Consider the following 16261-nt stretch of genomic DNA (forward strand, 5'->3'; position numbering starts at 1 on the left):
TTTTCAATGCCCATACCCAAAATGTTTAACTGTACGTGAACAGCCTCCTGAGCAGCCACCAAATTGCGTAAGAAACGCTCCTCGCGTCGTTTCGCCTGCCGTGGAGGAAGACCTTCTGTCATTAGAGGCTCCTGTACGACAATCAAAAGCCGTCGCGTCAGTGTGCGGGCCAACACAGTACCATCTTGCTGAATCAATAGAGACAAAAAGGCACGTATAAACTTCTCTCCCTCCACGTAATTTACCCTCAGCAGCATCCTGGCAATGCCACACGCAGTATCCGTGTCTACAAGTTCAAGATTACCGGCGTTGGCGGCAAAAAATTGCACACCAGCGATAACGGCTTCGGGATTGCCTGTGTAAAGAACACGTTGCAGTAATAGGTTTAACCGCAATGCCTCAAGTTTCTTCACATCCTCAGGATTGGGCTTCATAAGGTCACGAACCTTTCGCAATGGCAGTGTCATACAAAGTCTTTCACTCGAACGTGTCAGGAGTTCGTCAAATACCTCAAGGGCCTGTGTATGGGATGTCTCCTCAAGGGCAAAAAGACGTCCCACCTTCTCCTCAATCATCTCCTTGTAGTCAAACTTGGGAACCAGCATGACATCCGTAAGAGCCACAAGTGCCATTGCCACCGCTGTGTCTTTGCGAGTGAAGCGTTCCATAGCACAGTCGGTAATAATTTCATACGCCTCTCGCAGTCGCCTCGCGTAGAGGAGTCCCACTCCTCGGCTTTCGCGTTCCCGTAAATGCGGTTTGTCCTCGCCAACCTGCTGCGGTTTGGCACGACTGCTCGGCCACGACGCCAAAGCTGAGAGCGCTGGAAGCGCAAGGCCAGTCAAGGTCAACTCCCCGCCACTTGTCACACCAAAAAGACGTTGTTCAACGGAGGACAAAGTAGCAGCAAGATCAACAACAGGGTACTTGTATTGAGCACGTCCCACGCAGTACGTTGGAGGAAACCGCAGGTTCCACATTGCAACAGTACCATCAATACCGCCCGTCGCAAGAAGATCAGAGTGGAGTCTCAGCCATCTCAAAGAAGCAACATCACCCTGAAGTGACGAAATTGTGCGCACAGCGTGTTCTGGAAATCTACAATCAAATACTGAGATGGTTCCATCGGATGAGGCTGCTGCCACAACAAACGGCAGCAATGTGTTAAAGTCTGCACATCGAGCCATGTACCCACGGCGCATGGGCAGCGTTAAACCGTGTCCCCTGGTGTTATCCGCTCGTGTGTCTGTAAGTATAAGACTCCCTTCGTAACCACCTGTGAGAACTATTGAATCGCAGTGTGGAGCCCAATTAGCAAAAAGAAGAACTTCATGCTGACCGTTGTTTTTCACCTCCGTGCTCACCCCGGGGGTCCATGCACGTACGGGATGCAAATCCCCCTCCAGATCCCACACCATAGCGCGGCTTTCAACCACTCCTACAACACTCGATGAGTTCACCTCTGCGTTGCACCGCACGCTACGTACAAGCGTTGAAACCGCATGGCTACTTGGTGCAACAATGATGTCCCCAACCATCGGTTGTGTATCACCCGACGCTAAACATCTACTGGGATCAAGTGCTTCACCGCTTTCAGTTACACTATATGGCCCTGCCTTTACGAGAAGGATGCGACCTCGTGTGCTGCCCAGCAGGAGATGGTCATCACACCAATCAACGCTACTCACAAAAACATCTGGCGGCAAGTCCAACCACCGTATATGCGTGGCCCCTTGAAGCGTCGGCTCTGGCCCTTCCACGGACATTAGTCCAACGCTCCCTCCTCCACCTAAAGGATTCATACCCAATGCCAATGCGCTCTCACTGTTGTGTAGCGACAATCGCGCGGTGCTAAAGATTGTACCAGGAGCCGCAAGAAGACCACTGTCGGCTATAACGCTTGGGTGATTGCGAAGAAGACCCTGCAACTGCGCCTTTGTCCGCCATGCGGAAGTTGACGCATAAAAAGGCACCCTAATGATGCTTTCATCCATTTGGCCAAAAAGCTGTCAACATTTAAAAAAACAACAACAACAACCACAAGAAGAATGGAGCAGGAGGGGAAAGCCTAACAACGCTTATACCCCCACTTTCTCGCCCAAAAGGAATCAAAAAAAAAAAAAAAAAACCATCCCCATATATATTATATATATACTAAACTCTCCAGGGTCTCTTGGTGAAATTGTACACAAAAAAATAAATAAAAATAATGAAAAAAGTCCCCGCCCCATCACCACCACCCCACGGGGTGGGATATCAGCTGAGGATTCGCACACACAATGCCTCCGTTTCTAGACGATCGCGTCGCAATACCTCCAACTCATCTAATGTTTTTTGAACAACGATAACAAATGACTCCTTCAGAGCAGAAAGCTGCGCGTCTGCCTCATCACGTTCCTTCTGCAGTTCAGCTTGGATCCTTTCCACTGCTGCCGCAACGGATGATGGGGTCCCTGAAGCAGACGACTCTTCTAGCTGCTGACGAATCACATCTTGTGTCCTTCGCATTTCCTCCAAGCGAGACATGAGACATCCATCCTCGTCACGGTTGTCAGCACAATAATAAGATTCATCTCCGAGACCTCGAATTATCTTTGTGATTCGTGCCTCAGGACGGCCAGGAGTATCCTCAGCCATGTTCTTGCTGTCTGCAAGCAATTGTCGCAGCAGTTTTAGATTTTCCTCCATATCTGACCAAAACTGCGCAGCATAATTCTGCAACTGTTCCATTTCTGTGTGTGCCTTGTCCATGGCGATCACCAAATCCCCGCGCTTCTTCGCGCCGTTCTCTTGGTAGAGTCTTAAACGTGAATCCAATTGTTGTAGCATGCAATCATTCGCATCCCACTTCTCTTGAGACATCGAAAACGCGTCACGCACCGATGAAAGCGGAGGTGAAAATGCAGAAACTTCACCAGACTCCGACGCGGGGATGCCGCGTTGTCCCAAGTGGCAGGGGACAGAAATGGCGGTGTGTGGATCAAACGACCGCATGTGTTGAAGTTGGGCACGAAGAAGTTCAAGGCTCGGCGCCGTCTTCTCATGGATTCTGTCAAAAGAAGACATGCTCCCGCTGCGCTTCCTTCTCGGAATTCTCCTTCTTTTCTTTTTTTTGTCCGTCTCATTGAGGGGGAGGCGGAAGGAACACGCGTCCCCCGGCGGACGCAAAGAGACAACAACAAAAGAAAAGAAAGAGAAGAGGAAATGAAAGAGTACAAGCAGCAACACCATTACTACCGAGCTGTCAGAGGCCTTGTCGCAGGTTCCATTTGGCCACTCTTCCCCTTCGGCGTTGCCAAGCGGGAAATGAAGAGGATTCCAAGTGAATGAAGCACGGAAGATTCGGAAGGAGCAAAACAACAACAACACACACAACACACACACACAAAAAAAAAAAAAAAAACAGAGGGAGAAAAGATAAACACCAATATATTTTTCAGTCATGTTTCTCCAGGCAGGCACAAGCACACAGATGCATGGGAAAAAAAAAGAATTGCAGCGGAGGCCTCACAAGAGGGTAAAATGAGCCCAAAACGAACCAAAAAAAAAGAAAAAAACGTCCATTGAAGAAAGACGGCAAAGAGAAGCAGGACGTTTCGTGAAGACTGGCAGCACACATGCTCCACAGTGGCAGCAAAGCAAAACACAACTAAAAGTGGTGTCGACTTTTTTTTTTTACTTGTGTGGGTGTATTTGTGTTTGGCTGTGTACATCCCAGAATTTTATTTCACTGCCTCTCGTATTTTATTCCAATTGTGTCTAATTTCCTTTTCTTTTCTTTTCCTTCCCCTCCTCCTCCTCCTCGTCCTTCCCTTTTTCCGTTCCCCGTGTGGTTGCGCTTGGATCCTGCTCCCTTGACACCCTTTCCTCGCCGAAGTGCCACGGCAAAAACAGAAAAAAACAAACAAACAAACAAACAAAAAAAAAAAGGAAAAAAGGAAAACGACAGGCACTTACACACACACACAGACAAAAAAAAAGGACGCTTTGTTTCCTCTTTCCTCTCCTTCTTTTTTTTCCTCAGCGGATCCGCCTCATGTTTCTGTAGCCGAGCGCCCCATCGATGAGTTCCTGGAGGGCTCTCATTGCCATCAGCTTCAGATGCGTGACGTAGAAGAGAAATGACGCGGTGGCAACGGGAAGGAGACTGAGTCCACGGAACTCCTTCCACATCAGCGAAAGCGGAAAAAGCAAGACAAGGAAAAGGCATCCACACGTAATAAAATCCTTCGCACGTCGTGTAAGAAAGAAATCCAACATAAAAAGCAGGGTCAGTACGACAAGACTAGTAAGCACGGGTATAATGGCAAGCAATACATACATGCGGCCACCGTGCTCCACATATTGGAATATGCAGAATATAGTCCCTGCAAAAAACGCAGGATAGACATACGGAACATTTGATAATAAAAACGTCATAATTGCCATGGGTCTAAATCCAGTTCGTTGCTCATGAATATGTTGTTTAACCTCTGGTGCAACATATGACAATAAAACATACAATTGCCACATACAAAGTGAAACCATGGGGGTGATACCACACAGCAGCCATGGAAACCGCTCTTCACGGGCAAAATTGATTTGTACAAGGAGTGTCGGAAACGCAATGCATGCAATGCCAACAATGATGCCGGTGGCAGAGCGAATAATAAGCGGTTTGTTTTTGCGTAACCTATAAAAAAGGGGCTTAGGCTCAAAGTGCGTCTCCATCACGACATTTGCAATAACTATGGTAACAATAGAAAGATACGTCATCCACAAGAGGGAAAACGCCATGCTTGGTGAGCATAAAGCGCCTAAAGCAACCCCCTCTGCTGAGCACACAGTAGTACCAAGAAATAATGAAAAAGACAAGAGTGCCCAAGAAAGAAACATCTGCAGTACAAAGACACGCCGTCGTTGCACATATTCATAATAACTACGACTTTGTAGGTAGTGCCTCACTTCTTCCATGGCTTTTCGCAACGTTCTGTTGGTTGGCGCGATGAGAGGCTCCATTGTGTCGTGCTGCGTGATGAATTGCTCCGGGGCTCCCAATCGCCGCATTTTGTTCAGCAACCGCATGTCCGACTGATCCAAAGGTGCACTGTGTAGACGCTGCACGAGCGGGTAAGCCACAAATATTCGTTTCGAGACAAACTCCCATATGACAGCATGTTGGCAGGCACAATTCCACCGCCAACAAACACTTGAAAGAACGCCGATCCATGCAAAATTATAGTTGTCATTTTCAATTACCTCCATAAATAGGCGATGCAAAATTTCAATGGGAAGGCAATTCACATACGGCGCTACGCGAAGAAGCGCTACCCGCTTCTCCAACTCCGTGTCTCCACTAAACCCACCACGAGAAAAAATCGACCCTAAAGAAGACGCTAATGATGAACTGAGACTCATTTTTTTTTTTTTTCTTTTGAAAAATGCACACACACACACACACACACAAACCCTTTTGTGTAAACTACAGACAAAGACTCCTCTTGCTGTGTACTTATATATGTGTATATATCGGGAAACAACTAAACGCAACCACAATCTGCTCCAAAAGAAAAAAAGAAAAAAAAGAAAAAAAAGAAAAACGCACAAGGAAAGAGACATACAAAGCAAATATAATAACGTCCCGATTTATTTCTTTCTCCCCTCTTTTTTTCTTTTTCTTCTTCTTGTTCTTTGCCTGCCTTTTCTTGAAAGTCAACGTACATGTGAGATAACGCCCTCGCACACACCACAACCGACTGGAAAGGTGTCCGATAAAATTCTCACGGCCAGGGACGTGCCGCTGTGCCTAAGAGACCTGCGTGCGTCTACAACTTCCTGCTGCGTACCGCAGTTCGGGCATTCCCACGTTCTCGTCGTCGGTGTCTGCGTGGGTGGCAATGGCGTGTCCTGCGTAACGGGGGCAATATCAATGGCCGAGACAACATCAGAGCCCTTCCGCTGTCGACGTGCCTCTACTTTCCGCTGCACCAACTCCCGCCATCCTCCCGGCGTTATATTATGGGATGCCAGTGCCTCGTGCACATCCGTGACGCTGGCACCCTCAATGGTGGAGGCGATCATCTCCGCCAAAGTGTCTATCATCTCCCGCTTCTCAGATGCCGACAGGAACGCTGAGTCGCCGGCATTTGCCTCTATGACCGCTTCCATTCGCCCTCAAAAAAGAAGCAAGAAAGAATATGGGCAGGGCAAAGGCAAACTGATAAAATAAAAAAATAAAGGAAAAAAGGAGGGAATGCGTGGGCCACAACAAATACCGACACGCCCCGAGAGCGGGAGAGACAAAAGTGCAAAAGAATTGACACGGAGGCAATGCAAAGAATACTAAACAATGAAAATCCCCATGTATTCTTTACATTTTTTTTTTTTAATTGTCGTTTTTGTTGTTTATAAATATATAAATATATATATGGAAAGAAAAAAAAAAAGGGTGTTGGTAAAGATAAAATCTCACTGCCAAAAATAACAACACCCCCCGTTCTTCTCTCCAATTTCAGTACATAAATTCCCCCTTCACATTTCATCCAGCGCCGTATTCAATTTGTGCTGTTTTGCTTTCCTTGTCGTCTTCCGTTTCGTCTGGTGTGCGCCCAGTCACTCTCCCTCTCGCACCCGCAGGCACAACGCACGCATGCCTCCTTTTTTTTTTTTTTTTAATATCTGCGCCCGCCGCCAGAGACAAAAAAAAACACATGGAAGACGAAGACAAACTAAAAAAAAAAAAAAAAAGTGCCTGTGAAGTTCTTTTCAATTATTTCCCCCCCCCCCCCTCCCACGACATTTCCATTTATCGTTTCGGTGCGACTGCGTGTTGTTGCTGTTGCCTGACGGTCCCGTTTCTCAGTCCGCAGCTCCAAAAAGATGCGCCAGAGACCTGCGGATGGGGGGGGAACCACGAAGAAATGAAACAAAGACAAAAACAACAACAACTAAGCGGTCAGCGAAAAGGGTAAAAAAAGGTACAAAATACAAAACAGTAACGTGACGCGATGGACCAACAAAAAGAAAAGGTGACTCTCTCTCTCTCTCTCTCTCTCTCTCTGTGTGTGTGTGTGTGTGTGTGTGTCCAATGATGATGATCGCAATCGTCATTGCAACCATTAATATACCACCATTCATGACGATTTTCGGCAAACGAGACCTTTGAGAAGCAAAAACATAAAAATCCGTTTATTTCGCCAAGCGTCATCTTCCTTCTTCTCCCCTTTTGATCTGCTCCATTTTTTTTTTCTTTTTCTTTTTTTCTTTCTCTTGTCGTCTTTAAACCCTCGCTTTGTTGCGCTTAAAATACCAAATTTTGAACTGCGGTGCAGCGTGTGTGTGTGTGTGTGTGTGCTCAGCAAAGGGGTAGCATCACATGGTTGAGCAGCAATTGCTGTCGCTGCCGCCAGTTTCTTTTCTTTTGCCCGTCGCTGCCTTGTCACCCCCCTTCTCGCGTCTCGTTGTGGTGTTGTTCCTTTGAAACACCAAATGCATCAACACGGACCTTGGCTCATCACCGTTTTTGGCGCCCACTCCTACATTTACACTACATTCCTGAGCCTCGGTAGAAGTGAGAACACTCCGCAGCGGGGTGCCGTCCGCGAGGAGTTTTCCCGTTCGCAGAATCTTCATCTCTACGGTCTTGATGATTTCCTGCATCTCTGACAAGTCACTCGGCCATTCCCTCCGTATCTGACGCTTTAGGTCTGTCGTCGTCGTCGAGGAGCCATTCTCCTGAATTAGTGGCACCTCCAGCTGCAGCTGGCGTCCCGAGTACGCGGGGTAGCATGCACCGCTGAGGACAAACCGCACAAGAACAGCCCCCTCACCATTCATACCTTCGCTTACCCCAGCAACCTAAAAAGAAGTATGTATATAAAAATAAACCTATGAAGGCAACGAAAACACACGGAGTGAGCACAAGACTCTGGCAAGAAACAAAAGGAACAGAACAAAAAGAAGAAAAATAAATGTATGCTTCAACATCAGTCTTCACTCATCCGTCAAAAAAAAAAAAAAAAAAAAAAAAAGGAATTCCACAGGCAGAGTGAAAAGAAAGAAAGAGAGAAAAAGACGCATCCTTCTCAAAACATAAATATTGTCACACCGCAGACAACAATCGCTAACAAAAAACATAAAAACCAAACACAATCAAACAAACAAAAAAATGCCACTAAAAGGCAGTTTCACACACTTCCTTGTTGAGCTTTGGAGGAGGGGCGTCCTCGAAAGAAACACCACGACGACGCGCCGGGCCATTGTAGTCAAATGGAAACATGCCGTTGTACTTTGCCCACGGCTGGCGACGGGCCCTTGAATAAACAGTACCCACCAGTTCTCTGCCGCTATTGACACGATTCCGAGCCTGTTCTTCTATCATTTGCTTGCGACTAATGAACTTCGGCTCAGTGCGGTGCCATCCCCATAGTGCCCACATATCGCGAGGCATTGGTTTTGCGCCCTCCTCATTCACCGAGAGATAACCTGTCTTTGCTGTGAAGGAGCCTAACCGTTCCAGTTGATCCATCCACATCTTAAATTCAGTGTCAAGTCGCATCACAGCATCCAATGCACCCGATTTCACGCCCTCCTTAAAATATGCTTCCGCCTTTTCATGGGGTGCGCCGGACAATCGCACCGCCAGCATCATGTTGACGTATGTCTGTGCGTTTGGCTCAAGTCCAATGGTTCGCATTTCTCCTAGCAGCTGTTCGCAGCGTGAAAGATCCTTGGCGAAAGCACAGGCCTGCATCACTGCATTGTAAATGTAGTGGTCCGATCCAAACCGTTTAATGTGATGCCGAAATATGTCGTTGACGCGCTCCATGTATTTTTTTGGGTCATGTTCTATTTTTGGCAACAAATGAATGACAACCTTCTCATTGTGGAGTCTTGTCCAAAAGGCCTCGTCACGGTTCTTAACGTAAAGCCGGAACATCGCTTCTGGTGTCAACTCAAAGTTGTCACCGGCGTTGTAAAATCCAATTTCCTTCGGCCACTTCGTGTACCCCAACAAGTTGAACTGAAGCTCATGCCACGAGTTCGGATGACGTCGCGGAAATGCAAGACTCAAAGGTACAAATTGATTGAGGACATGCTCTGATATCTTTGGACGCCACGCGAGATTCTTCCCACCACGCCTTGTGCGTCCCGGTGTGTGCGTCCATCCCTTCTTGAAGAAGGGCCTGCTACCGTGCAGCATTCAAAAAAAAAAAAAGAAAAAAAAAAAAAAAGAGAGAAACGACGCGCCCGTGGGTGTCACCTCCCTCGTTCTCTCTTTTTTCTTCTTCTCTTCCACAGACGCACAAAACATACAGAAAGAAGAAGAAAAAGAGAAAGGAATAGAAATACCGGGAAGCAAACTAACAAACCAAAAAAGTTAATCCAAAAGAAAAAAAAAAAAAAAAAAAGAAAAGAAAGGCAATTCCTGTTGAGTTTGCTGCGGGCCAGCCCACACACACGGGGCTTAAATCAACTCGGCCCCCATTCACCCTTCTTCCGGCAAATTTCCGGAACAAACAAACAAGAACGTAGCATGTATATATATATATGTATATATATATACACTTGGTAGATGGCTTTCGCATTGCAAGCAGCGAGAACTTCAAAGGGTGGATGGAAGAGAAGCTAATGGCTGTGTAAATTCAACTAAATGGAGAGGCTAAGGCGATCTCCAAAATTGTTCAGGAGGGACAACTTCTCAAATTCTTCAAATGTAATGTACCCGTCACGGTTCAAGTCCACTTCAATAAATGTTTTGTCCACAATCTGCTGCAGCTGAACCCCCGTGAGATTGGTTCCCACCATGATCGTCAGCGTCTCAAACAGGTCCTTGTTGCTGATCTTGCCGTCGCCATCAACATCGTACATCTTGAAGGTAAAACGCAGCCTTTCCCGCTTGTCAGCCTGCGGGGAAAAAACGGCAAGGGCCTTTGCAAACGTCATAAAGTCAATTTTTCCGTCCCCACTTGTATCCAACACCGCCAGTACACGCCCGAGCAGAGGGTTTGAGGCCACTGAGGAGATGGAGCTGAGCGCCTCCGCTGTCAGGACTCCCCGTCCCCCCTGAGCGAGCGTCGCAAACCGCTTGTGAAGTCGAACAATTTGTGCCTCGGAAAGTGCAGTCGCTTCTCGCAACTGCCGCATCTCCTCGGGCGTGAAGGAAGACCCCTCGCCCATGATGCGAGCACGAGCAACTACCACAACAACTACTAACAGTAATGATAGCACTTATTTTTATTATTGGTACTGCACAGCGGAAAGAGAAACTATTTCTGCGGCTCCTGCTTGCGACTGTATGACTCCCCTCCCCTTTATGGTGTATACTACCAAATTTATTGGCCCGCCAACACGGGAGACCAAAAATCAACCCTGAAAAGAGCAAAAGCAAGAAAAAGTAGGCAGGCACCCTGAGAGAGTTGTCAAAATATGTAACCATAATTTTCTTTTACTCGCCTTTACATCCCCATTTGAGTCTCTCCCTCTTCAGTAAAGAGAATGAAATAAGTAACCTTTGAATATTACTCTATTCATTGGACATCAGTGATCATACATAAAATCATACAAACAATGAATGTGGTCTCAAGATGACGGGGAATTGAGGTGTCTTCCATCCATGTCAATAGATTCCATAGCGACATACAACGTGTTGATGGCACAAAAAACGGCGCGAGTTGCCGCTGGTGTTAGTAACCGTGCACCGTCCACGATACGCAGATCCACACCATTTGTCAACTCGAGTGCGGCGGCCATTTTTTCCCACTCCCCTCGCAAGTTTCCAAACAAGTGCAGCTCCGCCCATGCGAGAAAAACTTTGGACGTCAACGTTGCTGCAGAAATCACGCCTGTACCGTCGGGATCAAACGCACCAAAAAGTGCATTTACATTGCGGTCCAACGCGGGGTGGAAGGCGTTTTCGACAAGAAAGGAAAAGAAAGAAGATAAAAGTAAAGAATCCTCTTCCTCACTCGGAAGCAGAACAATAAACATGCGATGCAAATAATCTTCACTCACCATATTGGGCACTAGCTGCGTACAAACATCGTACAGTTCCTCAAACCTCAAGCGCAAGGCCCCAACGCTACAGTTCTCTTCCTTTAGCGTCTGCCATTCTGCATCCTTTCTCTGAATAAGAGCGTCATAGATCTGATACAAGGGTAAACCACACAAAAGGCCAATGATAGGGTTGACGTGTAGGGAAGTAGGCAAAAATAGTGAATACCGCGATTTACTTCCAAAATGCCTCGTCTCAAAAAGATCCAATTCCTTCATAATTTTGGTGGATTCACACAAAGAGCTGTCTTCATTCTTCGAAATAGGGACCGATGCGCACATGGCCCTCTTCAGAAAATAGTCCACAGAGTTTTGCAATTGCTTCGCCTCTTTCATTGGGGCTGCGCTTTTCGAAACGGATTTTTTTTGCCAGTTGCCCGTACTCACTTGCAAAACATAACGCGGTGGCGGTGGCTGCTGGACAAACATCGTCGCGGCCCAATATATAAATGTATTGTAACACTGGAAACTGACTGCCGGTGTGGCTGGGAGTGGGAATTGAGGTTCCTTTCCGCTGTCTCTCGCTTCTTCCTTCGTCGGCAATAATGTTTCCTCCACACCACCACCACCACCACCACCGCCGCCGCCTCTTATTATCCCCTTCGCTCGGGAACCCTGACAATCTCATGAGCGTTAGTCGCGCATTAAAAAAAAGAGGAAAAAAAGAAAAAGAAGACAAAGAGACAAACCAACGGCATGTGGCAGCCGCTGCCACACATCCACAATAAGACATGCAGACAGAAGTATGGGAGGGGGACGCCACAAAAAAATAACGGTCTACAAATGAGGGCAAACACTCCGTCCACACTTTCCACTCCGAAAAAAAAAAAAAAAAAATACACGTGGTAAAAAGCAACAACAACAACAACAACAACAGTGGTACAACTTGTGCATGCTGCAGGGTCCAATGGAGAGCTGCGCCCACATATGCCCAAAAGGAATACACGCATGAGCCGCTTTTTTTTTTTTTTTTTTGTCTTCTTCTCTTCCCCCTCCCCTCCTTTTTTTTTTTTTTTTTTTTGTTCTTCACGTTCTACCAAAAACAAGAAGGAAAAAAATACACAAACTCAGCCTAAAGCAGATTTTCAGAAAAATCAACAAGAAAAATATAAATATAAATATATTTATATATCAAATAATAAGAAGAAAAAAAAAAACTAATGCAGAGAAAACAGTCCCCTCTCTTTTCCCACCATATCCAGCTACAGCTATCCTTCCTGACCGTCACTCTTGTTCCCTTTTCACTCCCTTCTTTTTTTACACACAAATTCCCTCTTTGTCGCTCTCTGTACCGATCCATTGGTTATTTTTGCCTCAATTCCTCCTCGTTCCTTTTTTTTTTTTTTTTTTTTGTTGAAGAGAGGGGGAGGGAAGAAAAGAAAAAAAAAAAAAAATACCCTCCCCTCCCCTCCCTTTCCCTTTTTTCCATCTTTCATTGCTGCCGATCTCTATAATTTGTCTTTATTCATGTATTCAGAGAGAAGAAGCAAAGAATGAAACCGAACACTACTTTTTTCTTTTTTTCTTTTTTTCTACCGCGTCACAGTCTCCGCTTCACAAACCGTTTTATGAAACCTGCACGCAAACGCACCCATCTCTCAATCCCACCCGTTTCCTGGCTGCCCGTATTCCCACCGTTCCTGCCACCATGGCAAAAAACAAAAAAAAAACAAAGGAGACATCCCGAGTCATGCCTCCAAGTGAGGGAAGGGGACGAAAAAGGAGACAGCACCAGTCGTGGGTGAACGACGGAATGGAGGAAATAATAATAATAAAAACACACACAAAAAAAATTCAAATATTTAAAAGAAAAACAAAAAAAAAGTAACAAATAAAAAAAAAAAAAAAATAGAGCAAAAACGAAAAAAGAAGATGAGACTGAGTGGCCAGAAGGAAATAGAAAGACAGGCCCTACTTCTCTATGCTGTGGGCTGCGCATCCTGAAATTCCACCTCCGCCGTTACAGAACCAACTGGAGGTTCGTCATTGCCAAGCAGTTTTTTCTTCAAGGGAGGCGGGGAGCTGCACGCGCTTCCGTAGTCCTCCTGCAGGAAGGGATGCTGCAGCAGCTCAGCCGCAGTAGGACGTTGGTGGTGATCAATTGTGAGACATGCCCGAACAAAATCAATGTATAAAGGATCATCGTACCCAAAAATTGCTTCTAACGAATTTTGTGGAACGGGGAAATGAAACACAAGTTCTTTCCCTTCCCGGTATTCGTAAAAGACACCGGTTTTTGTTACGAAATGTTGTGTGTTACGTCCTTCGTGAAGCAATGAAGCCGGTAAGGGACCGCACACGCTACAGATGGACGCTAGCATTTGCTGCAAGGAGGTATTCTCAAACAGAACGCGGCCTGTCGCTAGTTCAGCCAGAATGGCGCCCAATGACCAAATATCAACACGACCGTCGTACTTGCAACCAAGAATCACCTCGGGAGCACGATAGCAACGGGACTGCACGTACGAGCTGAGGTTGTCCGTCAGGTAGCAACTACTCCCAAAGTCAATAATTTTTACCTCACACCTGCTAAATGAGTGAATGAGAATATTCTCTGGTTTGAGATCGCAATGTAATATCCCGAGATTTTGCAAAAAACACAGACCCGTGAGAATCTGCTTTGCTATCGCCTGTAATCGAGGGAGAGTAAAATAAAATTCCGTTTCCTCCTCCCTATTAAACTTGCTAAACTGATACAAGTTATCACGAAGCAACTCTGTCACAATAAACATGTGCTCCTTATAATAGAAATAGTCGTACAATTTTACCACGCAGTTCTCCTCCGTGCTTCCAGAGGAATCAATTAACTTAAGCAACTTGATCTCATCCAAGCTTTGATCAAAGAAGTCCTTGGAGTTGCGTATTATTTTTAGGCAAACTTCTCTGTCTTCTATTAGATCCATGCAGCGCACTGCCCGAGAGAATGCAGCGGAGTCAAGAAATTGTAGCATCTGATATCTCCCCGCAACCACCGTATCCGCAATAATGGGAAAATCCTTTTCCTCCTCAAAGCCCGTCTTCCCCACTTCATACACCACGCGAAGATGAAAAGAATCCAGTGGCAAATTTGAAGGTGCTGCCTCCTTAAAGTACGGCTTTGTTGGCAAAAGCCGCGTCTCTTCAGTCGGTTGGAGCTCCTTGTATTTTTCTAAAGTTATACCCGCTCCGCCCGCAAACTCTGGCGCAAGATAATCCTCACCAGACAGTTTCCAAAGCTCTTCTTCCACACCGGTGGAGGTTACCACACGATGCATCGTTTGCAGGATTTGAAAGTTAGAAACAGCACAGGATGAACTCTTACGGGAGCGTGAAGAAGCAGAAGACCGACTCACTTTTTGGCCCTTCTTTCCTCCCTGAGACTTTGCCGAGTCCTGTTGCTTCACCAAGAGCTGCCACTGCTCCACGAATAAATTCAGGCAATGGGATAGGCCCAAGTGACGAAGGAATGCGCTGAACTCCTTGGCCTTTGCGTGGTCCTCAGGGGACAACACGGGTGGCATTTTCGTTAATCTATTACGTACCCTGTCTTTATTTTTATCTTTGTTCCTTGTTTCTTTCCTTTCCCCTTCTCGTGTGAGTTTTTTTGTCCAATTTCTCGCTCCCCCTTCAGCCACCACCCGCAGCGAAGGAGCAAAACAGTTTTTTAGGAGGGGCGTTGTTTCTCGCTTCCCTACGGGCCACCACACACACAGAGATAGAAAGGAGAAGCAGACATTCACTACCCGACTCTCCATATTAGCAATGGAGGACAGCAATATACAAGTAGGACAACAATAGAAATACGTGCGTGTCCGTGTTTTCGCCAGAAAAAACACGCCAATAACATTGCCTCTCTCCCTCTCTATCTCTCACCTTTCTGGATTTGGCGTGCCGCCACGTCTTGCTCCCCCTCTCATTTTCTATACCCTGGACGTTCCTTTGTTGCCACCGGGAACACATGCGGGTGCAAAAGCATTTGGGGTCGTCTTGGCAATAATGATTTTTTTTCCCCTTCAGTCGCTGCCCCATCGGGTTTTTTTTTTTTTTGTATTGTTGGAGAGTGGGGGGAAAGAGACGGACAAGTGGCACCGTGCCTCATCTCCCACACACCGCCTTCGGCTTGCACCTCTCCACGCGGCGCACCGGCAGAATGGCTCCAGCCCCGAGGGGAAACACCCACGAAAAACGTTGCATTAAAAAATAAAATAAATAAAAAACCAAACAAAACCAAACAAACAAACTAAAAAAAAAAAGAGACTCAAATAAATCTATGAAATTGACCGGTTCGAAAACATTTTTTTCCTTCGTTTCTTCTCCTCCAGGGGTGGCGGCTGTTGTCTCGCCATTCATCCTCTCCACAACACACAACACACACACAAGAGGCAGCAAGCAAACAAGAGCTTCCTTCTTCCCCTCCCCCTCCCCCCCTTACACACACAAAAATACTAGTGCTTCATGAAGGCTTCACACGCCTTCAGTACTTTTGGGCAGCTTCGCAGTTCCACCAATTTTCGTGATAGCTCCGCATCGGCAGCGCCGGCACGCAACAAGTCACCTAAGTGTCCACCCTGTTTTTTTTTGCCCTTTGTGAGAACACCCTCTAAATCGCCATACTTTTTAAGAAGCTGTAGCGCACGCGTCTTTCCTATGCCCTTTACACCAGGAATGTTGTCCGAAGAATCACCAGCAAGAGATTTATAGTCACGGACTAGTTTCGGATGCACCCCGACACGCTCAATAACACCTTTTTCCGAGACCAAATGTTTTGTGCGTATATCGTAGTGGTAGCACTTATTTGCCTCGTCGATGAGTTGATAAAGATCGTAGTCATGCGACATCACAACAGTGGGTATCTTAAGCTGCTGATTGTGCAGCGCTAAGGTGGCAATAATGTCATCCGCTTCTGCATCAACATCTTTAAGCTTTGCGTCCAAGTCGGGAAGAACGATAAGTGTGTTTTTGGGCTCCCCCGTGAATACCTTTATTGCGACCTTCTTAATGACGGACAGCTCTGCTGCGTGTTCACGCTCCGCGCGGTTCTCCTTGTATGCTGGATAGAGCTCGCGCCGTCCACCATCCCCTTGATCAAAACAAATAATTACTTTGTTGTGCTTCGGAGTGTGGGCGTATTCCACCTGCGGGGAAAGGAGATGCTGGGCAAGATGACTGGGGTCAAAGCTGTGCGCCGTGGCAATAATATGCCGGGCGTTTGTGATAGTAAACCGCTTAACGTCTACAGGGGTATGTTTAC

General features: G+C 46.5%; 10 protein-coding genes across 10 annotated transcripts, besides 25 other annotated features; all 10 read right to left on the reverse strand.

Annotated features, from left to right (window-relative positions):
- Nucleotides 1-1994, reverse strand: Tc00.1047053506869.4 (hypothetical protein, conserved; the record flags this gene model as incomplete). Its single annotated transcript, XM_803455.1, has 1 exon — nt 1-1994. A coding segment is annotated over one exon (1994 nt), but the record flags the coding sequence as incomplete, so codon positions are not given.
- Nucleotides 1-16261: a sequence feature (heterozygous, Esmeraldo-like haplotype).
- Nucleotides 2191-2211: a sequence feature (AT_rich).
- Tc00.1047053506869.10 (uncharacterized protein) lies at nt 2257-3444 on the reverse strand (the record flags this gene model as incomplete). Its single annotated transcript, XM_803447.1, has 1 exon — nt 2257-3444. The coding sequence occupies one exon, from the start codon at nt 3442-3444 to the stop codon at nt 2257-2259; it is 1188 nt and encodes a 395-aa protein (XP_808540.1).
- Nucleotides 3766-3820: a repeat region.
- Nucleotides 3895-3929: a microsatellite.
- Nucleotides 4021-5397, reverse strand: Tc00.1047053506869.20 (hypothetical protein, conserved; the record flags this gene model as incomplete). The annotated part of the gene is made up of 1 exon (XM_803448.1): nt 4021-5397. The coding sequence occupies one exon, from the start codon at nt 5395-5397 to the stop codon at nt 4021-4023; it is 1377 nt and encodes a 458-aa protein (XP_808541.1).
- Nucleotides 5424-5445: a microsatellite.
- Nucleotides 5544-5578: a sequence feature (A-rich).
- Nucleotides 5630-5686: a sequence feature (CT-rich).
- Nucleotides 5692-6147, reverse strand: Tc00.1047053506869.30 (hypothetical protein, conserved; the record flags this gene model as incomplete). Its single annotated transcript, XM_803449.1, has 1 exon — nt 5692-6147. The coding sequence occupies one exon, from the start codon at nt 6145-6147 to the stop codon at nt 5692-5694; it is 456 nt and encodes a 151-aa protein (XP_808542.1).
- Nucleotides 6384-6408: a sequence feature (AT_rich).
- Nucleotides 6637-6657: a sequence feature (AT_rich).
- Nucleotides 7012-7039: a microsatellite.
- Nucleotides 7039-7063: a microsatellite.
- Nucleotides 7218-7250: a sequence feature (T-rich).
- Nucleotides 7312-7332: a microsatellite.
- On the reverse strand, nt 7351-7815 carry Tc00.1047053506869.34 (hypothetical protein, conserved; the record flags this gene model as incomplete). Its single annotated transcript, XM_803456.1, has 1 exon — nt 7351-7815. The coding sequence occupies one exon, from the start codon at nt 7813-7815 to the stop codon at nt 7351-7353; it is 465 nt and encodes a 154-aa protein (XP_808549.1).
- Nucleotides 7985-8009: a microsatellite.
- On the reverse strand, nt 8153-9181 carry Tc00.1047053506869.40 (hypothetical protein, conserved; the record flags this gene model as incomplete). Its single annotated transcript, XM_803450.1, has 1 exon — nt 8153-9181. The coding sequence occupies one exon, from the start codon at nt 9179-9181 to the stop codon at nt 8153-8155; it is 1029 nt and encodes a 342-aa protein (XP_808543.1).
- Nucleotides 9184-9220: a microsatellite.
- Nucleotides 9366-9398: a microsatellite.
- Nucleotides 9515-9543: a microsatellite.
- On the reverse strand, nt 9628-10158 carry Tc00.1047053506869.50 (calcineurin B subunit, putative; the record flags this gene model as incomplete). The annotated part of the gene is made up of 1 exon (XM_803451.1): nt 9628-10158. One exon carries the CDS (start codon nt 10156-10158, stop codon nt 9628-9630), a length of 531 nt encoding a protein of 176 aa, XP_808544.1.
- On the reverse strand, nt 10561-11460 carry Tc00.1047053506869.54 (hypothetical protein, conserved; the record flags this gene model as incomplete). The annotated part of the gene is made up of 1 exon (XM_803454.1): nt 10561-11460. One exon carries the CDS (start codon nt 11458-11460, stop codon nt 10561-10563), a length of 900 nt encoding a protein of 299 aa, XP_808547.1.
- Nucleotides 11589-11619: a microsatellite.
- Nucleotides 11678-11719: a sequence feature (A-rich).
- Nucleotides 11885-11907: a microsatellite.
- Nucleotides 11989-12052: a sequence feature (T-rich).
- Nucleotides 12134-12188: a sequence feature (AT_rich).
- Nucleotides 12364-12383: a microsatellite.
- Nucleotides 12836-12902: a sequence feature (A-rich).
- Tc00.1047053506869.60 (protein kinase, putative) lies at nt 12951-14765 on the reverse strand (the record flags this gene model as incomplete). Its single annotated transcript, XM_803452.1, has 1 exon — nt 12951-14765. One exon carries the CDS (start codon nt 14763-14765, stop codon nt 12951-12953), a length of 1815 nt encoding a protein of 604 aa, XP_808545.1.
- Nucleotides 15208-15261: a sequence feature (A-rich).
- Nucleotides 15456-16261, reverse strand: Tc00.1047053506869.70 (mitochondrial structure specific endonuclease I (SSE-1), putative; the record flags this gene model as incomplete). Its single annotated transcript, XM_803453.1, has 1 exon — nt 15456-16261. A coding segment is annotated over one exon (806 nt), but the record flags the coding sequence as incomplete, so codon positions are not given.

This window comes from Trypanosoma cruzi, genomic scaffold (genome assembly GCF_000209065.1).
Source record: "Trypanosoma cruzi strain CL Brener 1047053517057 genomic scaffold, whole genome shotgun sequence".
Lineage (NCBI taxonomy): Eukaryota > Euglenozoa > Kinetoplastea > Trypanosomatida > Trypanosomatidae > Trypanosoma > Trypanosoma cruzi.